General features: G+C 39.9%; 1 protein-coding gene across 1 annotated transcript; it reads right to left on the bottom strand.

Moving 5' to 3' along the window:
- Positions 1–365: 365 nt before the first annotated feature.
- On the bottom strand, positions 366–5,229 carry arl3l1 (ADP ribosylation factor like GTPase 3, like 1). The gene is made up of 6 exons (XM_075480628.1): positions 4,851–5,229; positions 3,808–3,951; positions 2,368–2,484; positions 1,993–2,043; positions 1,157–1,342; positions 366–899 (listed from the first exon to the last, which is right to left on the bottom strand). Exons 1-6 carry the CDS (start codon positions 4,866–4,868, stop codon positions 852–854), a joined length of 564 nt encoding a protein of 187 aa, XP_075336743.1. The 5' UTR covers positions 4,869–5,229; the 3' UTR covers positions 366–851.
- Between the last annotated feature and the right edge of the window lie 5,220 nt (positions 5,230–10,449).

Below are 10,449 nucleotides of genomic sequence, written 5' to 3'. Positions count from 1 at the left end.
CTGAGAGACTTTGAACTGGCAGCTTGCACATCTGGAAAGAAACCGAGCCGCTGAGCGGTACATACAGGTTTTAGAACAACAGATACTCCCATCTAAACGATGCCGCTTTTCAGGGAAGAAAGTCTTGCATATTTCAGCAAGACAATAATAAACCACGTACTACATCAATTACAACAGCGTGGCTACATAGCAGAAGAGCCCAGGTGCTGAACTGGCTTGCCAACAGTCCAGAAGTTTCACCAATTGAAAATATTTGGTGGATCATGAAATGCTGAATATTGTGAAGGAAATATCAGTTTATGAGATTTGCAAATCATTGCATTCAGTTTTTATTTTCATTATACTTAATATTTTTTGGAACTGGATTTGCACATATGGTGGCATTTGAACCGAAAACAAGAAAACAGTAATGACTAACCATTTTATTGTCAAAAATCTTGAAACACATACACGTACGCGAAACACATAAAACCGATGTCTATGTAACTTGACAAGACAATTGCATGGCTACTCACTTGTCTTAGTTGCTTAAGAAAGTACACACATTCACCAGACAACGACGCTTGAGATAAAGGGAACACAATCTTACATTTTCAGGACAAAACAATTATGAATGAGTGACTAGTTCTAACTGAGGCTAGAATATCAGTTTACATTGGCTACATTTGCAAAATTTTCATAGAAATTACACAAATGGTAAAAACGACATTATTCAAATCTATGTGAGAGGTGAGGTCTTTTGAATGAATGAATAAATGAAGTGAAACACATTTTTTAATCCCTTATGTTGATCCGAAGGGACCCTTATGTCTCTTAGGTTCTCTGTCTGTTCTCTTGTTTGGGATGATGTTTCACTTCTTTTTGTTCACAATTTTGTTGCAAATCCAGTTCATGCCATCCTGTTGGTAAAATAGAAGCAATAGTTTATATATATATATATATATATATATATATATATATATATATATGAGTGTAGACATTCTGGGAATAGAAAGCAAAGCATCAAACAAAGCAACTGAAAAACCATAAAAAAAAGCTGGTCAAGCTGATTTTCAGTACAATGCTGTACAGCAGAAAAAGAGACAGGCAGGCACCTTAATGTGGCGAATTAAGTTTGAGCTGCAGTGGATATAAATAAGTCAGTGTTTGGTCTGACCTGAACTCCCTCCCCGGACACAGCTGAGCAGGCCTGAATCTGCCACTCGCGGTCCCGGTATGTATGCAGGTTGAGTCCTTCAGCAATCTCGCTGGCCGGTGACGCTGTGGCCAGATCCTGCTTATTAGCAAAGATGAGCACTGGAACACCCTTTAAATTCTCCTCATCAATCAGCTCGGACAGCTCCTGCACAAACACCTTTTGTTAGTTATCAACAAAATGGGATAACTCTACTACGAGGGGACACAAATGGTGTAAAATCTGTGATTTAGGATCTTTGATGATGAGAAGAACTTCCCCAGACGATGAACAACATCAAAAACAATTGTGTTCAATATGTGTTCAGAGATGTTATATTACGATATGCAAATTAAGTATAATCAAATCATCATCATCATCCTCTGATTTTGTGTAAATTTCCAGAAACGATTCTGAACACTGTATAAAGCCAGGTTTATAATGATGTTGTGTTAGAGCCACTAGAGTCAAGAGATTGTACAAAGACAGGATTTTAGATAGCTTTTACCAATTCATAAAATTAGAAAAACTCTTTTCCAACAGCCAGAAAAAAACTAAACTATATGCCCCCAGAATAAAACAAATAAAGGGATCTATAAATCAGATTGTGAGTGATATATGAGGGAACCTTTCTGTAAAAGCTGATTTGCATGTTTGTATGTCCAATAAACAAATATATAGTAAAATAAAAAGAGTGTTTTGGATGTTGCCTTTTTCTGAAAAAACAACGTGTTTAAGAAGCAAAATAGCCCAGAATCTCAAACTTGACCACTATGCGTTAATGCAGTTTTACAGTCAGAATGTCTTTCTGAGCTCACCAGTCCCGTTTCCTCAAACCGCTTCTTGTCGGCGCTGTCAATAACATAAATCTGAAAGGAAAAACACATTACAACGATATCACACCAAAATTCACTGGAAGGTAAAACTGAAAAGTCAACGATGAAAAGTTATTGGCCTCGACTTTTTGCCATCGCCATATCAATTCACGAAGGAGTCAGAAATCGTTTTAGAGCAGCCAAAATGTTAATCAGGAACAGAGAACAAAACTGACACATTCCTTCAGAAGTATTCCATAAACATAGGTTTTTACAAAAGCATATTTTTAAAGAAAGTGCAATCCTGATCAATAAGTATCAACTCTTCAAATTCAGGAGAAATTCAAATATGAAAATGACTCAAATGAAGTGACTTACCAAGAGGTCTGTGTTCTCCAGGTACTTTTTCCAGAAGGTCCTGATCTTCCTCTGTCCTCCTATGTCCCAAACATTCAGTTTCATGCCATGAGAAGCAACACTCTTAATGTTGAAGCCCTGAAGTAAACCACAAAGTTAAAAAAAATAAGAATAAATCACTTCATTTTAAAACTCTCTCAACACACCTAAGGCCTGGGGTGGTCTGTGGCGTAATGGGTACAGCAGACACCCCAAGTACAGAGGCTATAGTCCTCGTGCAGCTGGCCCCGTATCGAATCCTGCATCAGACAGCCCTTTGCTGCGTGTTATTCCCCCTGTCTCTGCTCCTTGCTTCCTGTCTCTCTTCACTGTCCTATATAATAAAAGGCATAAAAAGCCCCCCCCCCCCAAAAAAAAAACACACCTAAGGCCTAATTTAGTCATGTATTAAGTGGCAATGTGCTACAAAATCAATTTAGTTACATATCTGTGAGAGAGCAACGTGTGCTTTAGGTAATTATGAGGACGTAGTCGGTGTGTAAATCCACAGCCGTTTTTCAATACACATCCTCTCTGTGTCGGATAGCAAAGTTGTATAACAACTTTATCCTGAGGGGCAGCTGAGGAGCAAATCTGAGGATAAGACCAGAGGGATCAAGTGAAGTGTATGGACTAATGTGTCAAGTCTGATTTAGCCTTCTAGCAACAATTGCCACGTCGCACTAACCACAACATCTTTGCCTGTTGAGCTGTCACACTTGTCCAGGAACTGGCAGTACATCAATTATTCTCTTAGGGAAGTCAGACAAGGGCATTAGATAATGATATTAGAGACTGGATGATTACATCAGAGCGAGATGATTAAAAAGAAAAAAAAAAAAAAGTACCTGCCATAATGCCAGGCTTTTCCAAGAAAAGCTGTTGAGACCTTGAATCATTTAATGGTGTGATCTGACATCCTCACAGTATTATAGTATAGATAGTCTGATTTATATCGTTGTTAAATTGAGTATTGCCTTAGGCCGAGGATACTGGCCTATAAAGATAGAAAAGAATAATGAACTAAGAAATTTAGGGTTTAAGAATCATTATATAATTAAACATAAAAAAATGAAATCAGTAAAAAAAGTCTGAAAATTAAATGGAAAAGAAAATAAACTGGGCTTTACAGGGGTTCGCAGTATCATTAAACCAAATTTAAGTGAAAGTGTCATTCAAATGACAGAATTCCCGGATAATAGAAAAAAGGATCGCTACTGCAAATGCACACAACATACTAACCTGTTTGTTATCAAATTCATTTTGGGCTGTTCCTGGCATATTTAGCTAAAATACACTCATCAACGTCGTAGAGTCCTTCTGTTCCTCATGCGAGAGTAACAGAAAAAAATGATCTGGAATCGTGTCACGCAGCATGGTTGCCACCGTGGACACGTCTTTATTTTTTCAGCTTCCCCTTACCTGCGTGGGTGTGATGGTGTTGACATCTTCAGAGGCGAGGCTTTTCAGCAGGGTGGTCTTGCCGGCGTTGTCCAACCCCAGAAGTACTATCCTGACCTCCTGCTCTGTGGATCCCTTCAGTTTCTCTATGACAGAGAGTAAGCCCTGCAGCAGAAGTCAGAGCCATCAGGGTCAGTGGAATAACGAGGCAAACATGTTGCCAAATCATCAAACTGACTGCAGCTGGCCTGGCACTTTCCAGTATTTGTAGTAGGAAGCAGTCATTTAAGTTGTTATGAGCACAAAATGAATGAACGATTAACAGTAATTATGAGGAAAATAACAAAAACGGTGACTCGAACCAAGTCACATGTTGGGATCGTCTAGTCTGGACTTTTGTTGGAAAAGCTCATTATTTGTTCAAAAATCTTCTTTGCTTTCCTCAGAGGTGAAATAATCCTCAGAATTGTATTTGAGGTAAAAGAAAGGACAAACATGGCTTCCACCTGAAAACTAAAATTCCACTGACCTCTTTCTGGTTTGAGGTCAAAGCTCCTGTTACAACGCAGCCAAGCACGCATATGTGTGCACATTTTGCTCCATCCAACACTCTGGAGCCTCTGTGTAGCGCTCACTCTGTAAGAATTAATCTGATGCTCCATTTAGAAAAGCGCTGGCGTCGATTAGAGCTTCATTCATATAATAGTGCGCTGTTTAATGTGATTAGGCCACAAGGTTGCACTCCAGCAGACAGTGCACCAAGACTGCCTACAAGAGGGAGCTTTAAACGTTTGATTCAAAGAGACAGGCGTGGAATAACTGTACATTAAAAAAAGGGAAGAAAAAAAATGTAAGACTATAAGACATGATTACACTGAACAGAAACAAACTAAGGAATTCAGATAATCCATCCTGGCTGAGATCTCGAATGTGGACAAATTCTGTAAAATGCTCAATAGGTCATATTGTGTGAGTCACAACTGCCTGTAAGAATGTAGATGACAAATACTTGTAGTTTCACATTTGGCTTTATAAGTCCTGTTGTACCAGATCAGGTCACCTACCTTTTGAGCTTCTCCCATCTTGGTGTGTGTCCTGTGTCTTGGCTGGAGGGCTACAGCTACATTCTCCAGTGAAGCTCACGCAGGTGTGTTAGCGATCCAGGCCACACAGGTTAGCTGTCCGTGAAATGAACCAGCAAACGCTGAATTTTTCTCTGTCTCCCGTCTCAGTAAACTTCCGTAGGTTAAGGGCTATGTGTGTATGTGATCATGTCTACCTGGGCGTCAATTGCTCCTTAGTGCCACTGTAGGGTTAGCAAGCAGGAAGAGGGGGAGGGTGGACGAGACCAGGATTAGGAGGCCAGAATTAGCCCTTGTCATCCATGCAAAGGCCACTCCATCCTCCCTCCCCCCTCTTCCTTGGTCCATCCCTCCATCTCCACTTTGCAGTGGCTTTACCTGGATTATCCCTCAGCCACCTGCTGTTGGGGGAAATAAAAAAAAAAAAAAAACTTCTTCCTGACCCACTCACACACTTAAATGAGAAGGTTTCTGCCATATGGCTGAGAAGAAAAATGCTGTTAATGCAAGACTCTGGGAGCAGTGTAAAGACTAACGGCATTGCACAGGCTTAGCCCATAAAAGTCGAAGGATTATATCACGGCGTTGAACCTTGGAACTATTTCTGCTTTCGTTTCTGAACTCTCAGATCCAAAATTCTCTTGGAGGGATGGAATTATTGTTCCATATATCCATTACAGGCCGGCCGGTGTTAAGCTGCGCTGTGTGGTGTGCGCTCCTGTGAGCAGAGCATTCAGCAGGATTAGTGCGAGAATCTCTATCCTGCGTCTGGATTAAAGCATATCCAGGCCCCTTTTTTTCAGCTGAATGGACTGATGCAGCGTTACACCGTTGAAATGGCTCAGATGCATGCCTGTCCACTGCCATAATGACACACACTTAGACTCAAACATAGAGATTGAAGAGATTTTATTTCTATATCAAACACTACAACAGCTATTATGAATTATGAAACAAGGTCAGTATTTATCATATTTGGTTATATTGCTGGTTCTCATTCAGATTCCACTATCTTAGCGGGTGTGGACCACCAGTCTGCTCAGCCTGCACCCTCTGCATCCTCCTCTCTTTGTACTTAGCTGCCAAGAGAAAGAGGAAGGTTATAGTTGCTTTATAATCTGTGTTAAATCAAATCACATCTGCAATTCTAAGATATCTAGCGAATGACACTCTAGTATGATACTGATGATATTGATAGTATGGAAACTATGTTGATGGAGTCGTCACCCAGAGCTTAGTTTAGCACAAAGAGTGAACATGTGGGGAAACAAATCTGACGTGGACCAAAGTCAAAGAGCCATCAACAAATGCAGGTTAAAGCTCTATCATACAAAAAATGAAGCCACATGTGAACTTGATTCAGAAACAATTCTCTGAGCTGAAGTTCATTTGAAACGGACCGTATATGCAGGATTTAGAGCAACTTGTGCTCCCATTCAGGTGACAGCTTTTTAAAGGAAGACCTTGAACATTTCGGCTACACAATGCTAAACTGCATACTGGGTCTGTCACAACAGTATGGTTTCAGAGTTGAAGAGGCCAGACCAGACCCAACTGAAAATATTTGGTGCATCATGAAACTCAAAATATGACAAAGAAGAAGCAGCTCGAATCCTATATCAGACAAGAATGAGACACGAATCCTCCACTCCACAAGTCCAGCAATTGGTCTCCTCAGTTCCCAGATTCTTTTATCGACTGTTGTTATGATATAATGTGGTAAACGTGACAACTTTTTGTGAGACGTGCAGCTGGCATGAATAGCAACCTTGTTATGCAGCTCTTGATTTGTTTACTGAAAAATCTAAGAATACAGACATGCAAATTGGACATTCAACCTGCCAGGAACATGGAAGAAACTTCATTCAAATTCATCTGTGATGCTAAGCGGAAATTCTCTCTTTTTTTTTTTTTTTTTTTTTTTTTTTTTGCTAATGTTGGCTAATCAGGTATTAGCAGCTACACCTTTCTTCATAGAAATCCTTTCAAAAGTATTCTGAAAAAGTTGATCTAAAAGTTTGTCGGTTGTTGCCACTTGCCACCCCATAGAAGTAAATATCTTCCCCCCTTAGCCTCTACCTCTTGCCCCCTCCCTTTGTCTGGCAGAAGTCAGGAGTCTTTGAAAAATTGTGGGTGGATTCTATCATCTCTGCAGAGAGCCTGACAAGATGCGCACCCATTCTCCAGCCTTTGTGGCCGCTCTAGCAGTCCAACATTAATTAAAGCCACAACTGTCTGGGCTGTCTCATCTAACTCACAAAAAAAAAAAAAAAAAAACATTAAACAAGAAGAGGTGAAAACAAGCACAAACAACTCAAACCAAGCTCTTACCATTGTCTCTTTTCAGCTTGCACTTCATCACAATTCCCATTGAAACGACCAAGACCAATGCTGCAACACCACAGATCACCAAGATGACAACTGTGTTGTCTGGATGACAGCACACAGGCAGTTGAAGGGACAAAAACACAGAGAGACAGTGGAGACACATGCTGTTAAGGATCATTTAAGTGTTAAGGTATTTTATCATTTATATTTTAAACTCCATCAAGAGTTGAAATTGCTTTCATTTTCATTTCAGAACAGCAGAACTCAATATTGACAAGCCTTTCGTTAAAGACTAAAAATCAAGGGTCTGAATAGCAGGGAGATGTCCACTTACCTTCTACAGTGACAGTATATGACGTAAACTTCCAAAGGCCGCACGAACTGTTCACAGCGCAGACGTATTGTCCGGCGTCCCCTGAAAGCACTGTTTTCAGAACGAGCTCGCCTTTTTTCTGGTCTTTGAGTTTTTCCTGATCCTTGGACCATGTAAACGTCAAGTCTACATCGGTAAAGTTATGGACGCACTCTAGCGTGATGTCTTTACCCGCCTGTTCATTCCGTTTAGAGCTGTTGATCCCCTTAATGTCTGATGGCAAGAGTAAATATTCAACAGTGTCAGATGGGTACATGTGTTCCACTGCACATATATGCTGACATTTCTAGAAAAAAAAACCCTGCTATGTTTTGAGTCTCCTGTGCCTCATTTGGGTCAGCCTTACTCTCACGTCACACCTGACCGTCAATGACTGCATCTGCTATACTTTATGTAAAACTCATAGCTCTCATCTTCAGGTGAACAAATAAAAATAAGGAGTGGACTAACCATGAGTGTTGGTATGGTCGAGCTGACAGCAATCTTTATGAAAAAAACAGACAGATAAAAAAACGGCATTAAGAGCATTTTGCTAATGCAACTCACTTGGCAAATAACGTTCAAGTGCTGCACTCCAACTAATGCATAACATCTTCAAATGCACTCAAAGGGTGAGTCATTTTCTGTTTATTTCACCTGCTGTAAGATTACATCTCAGACAATCGTCAGGGGCACAGGAAGAGCAAACGTCTGCTAAAACAAGAGAATACAGACTACATTATGTGGAGACAAACCAAAATATACATTACCAAAGAAGAAGTAAACATGTACTGTTTGCATAAAAGACTGTAAGCTTCTCAGTGGCTTCTTACCTAAGAGGAGAAGGCCAAATAAAATACTCAAGGATACCTCAGTTCTGGTCATTCTCTGATGGAGAAGATTGGGTTTGAACATTTAGTAATTAATTTAGCAATTGCACACCAAAAAGCCTCTACAAGAATCAACAAATGTAATCTGAAAAATAAAGATGGTGTTATAAGGCTCAGACGTCTTTGTCTCACCTGGGCTGATGCTCCTAATGCAGACTTTGTCCGATGAGCTGCTCTGCTTTGCTTAACCTGATGCTCTGCGTTAGAAAGAAAAAGCTTGGCAGATCTGACTGTAAATACTGATAAGAATGCAAATGATTTCATTCCAGGAACTTCACTGCACAAACACTATCCCTGTTTGTTTGTATCGAAGGTGGAGATGAAAACCAACAGTGACAGCGTGGCTACTACTGCTGCTTTAACGTAATTTCATTTGATGCAAGCATATTCATTTGTCACCAAATGTCATCTCATGACAGTTTACATAGTCAGGTCATGGCCTTCCAGGATTAAAGGGACACTCAATCATTCCCTTACAGCAAAAATTGGGTAACTTTTAGGTTAAAAAGATGGGTTTTATATATTTGTTACTAAAATAGACAAATGTTAAGTAGAGGCAGGCCCACAAAGTCAGATACCGTGAGACGAAGGCGTGTTGAATTTTAGCCTGTAAACAGCGGTTTTACTATGCAAACTACCCAGTGGCACAGCACAAAAACATATCACAGGCCTCCTAATAGTATTGCTTTGCTCAGAAATGTGGGAACTGCATTAAATCTGACTGAATTTTAAGAGTAAAAGTATAAAAAAAAGTCATGCATGGCCTTGATACGCAGTTATTTGTTCACACAATGGCCACCAGAGGGCGCTACTGATTACCTATCTTCTTCTGTTTATGCTCCTCAGATATGTGAGTGCAGAGCTTCTCCCGACATGCGCTGGCATATAGAGAAGGTGAAAGTGAGGTAAAACATTGCAAAACCCTGGAAAACCACACAGACACATGGTGAACACTAGTTTCTGAATTCAATTACCGTGAGCCACCTTTCCACACTTCAGTCAATTTAATGAAAATCAGACTGACTCATGATATAGGCTGTAGTTTCCTCATCGCTTTGTATTTCCTGTTATTCTAACAAAAGGGTTACAACAAAACTAACCCCCATCTTTACATCTGTACACCAACAACAGTGCAACACCACAACGAAGCAGAGGAAAAAGAGAACAGACTTATTGGTAATATTAGCGTGTTATACCTCCAGGCACTTTGTTGTTGTTGACACGTACTTTTTGTAATTTCTTCATGTCCTTTGAGACAGTAACTGGAAACAATGAGTTGGCAAAAGGCTGAGGTGCCATAATTATGAGGACATAACAGTTTTCCCAACAGCAGCCAGTCTTAAATAGGGGGAAATGTAGTCTGCTTGGGCCTGAACATGCCTTGATGTCGCTTTAATGACATTCATTTTAGCTGCCCTATTAGAGAAATTTCAGCCAACATGCAGGGCTCATTATAGTGATTAAAGAGCTCCATTTCCTGAAAATTTAATTTGGGGACACTTTCAGTGTTGAACTCAGTGACAAGGTCAATAACCATCCATCCATTTTCTATACCGGCTTGATCCAATTCAGGGTCGCAGGAGGTTACCATCCCAGAAGTGCGTTTCTTTCAGCCTAAGATTGACAGGTGGAGATCATTTACAAATTGTACATTTTCATTTATAATTTCATATTTCAATTCATCATCTGACACAGACAAGTAATGTGTCAATTTCCTTTCTATTTTCAAACTTCCCATTCTGTCGGGCTCATCTCCATACGAAATGCTTTAGTCACTGAACCCATGATGTTTGATCGAATGCCACGAGCAGTCTAACATTTCAGCCAGGTAGCAGGATCTCTAAATTTAGAGAACAAATCCATGCAGTATCAGCATGTTAAACATTGGTATATTACTTTAAAGGGCTACACAACAGGCTAAAATAAGCATTAGAATGATAAAATGTCAGGGAATTACACAAAATTTAGAAATATCTAATTTTACAAATATTTCTCATTTGAAACAGAGGAT

This window comes from Odontesthes bonariensis, chromosome 13 (genome assembly GCF_027942865.1).
Source record: "Odontesthes bonariensis isolate fOdoBon6 chromosome 13, fOdoBon6.hap1, whole genome shotgun sequence".
NCBI classification, from domain to species: domain Eukaryota; kingdom Metazoa; phylum Chordata; class Actinopteri; order Atheriniformes; family Atherinopsidae; genus Odontesthes; species Odontesthes bonariensis.
The sequence above is the reverse complement of the archived record's forward strand: the minus strand, read 5'-3'. Positions and strand labels throughout refer to the sequence as shown.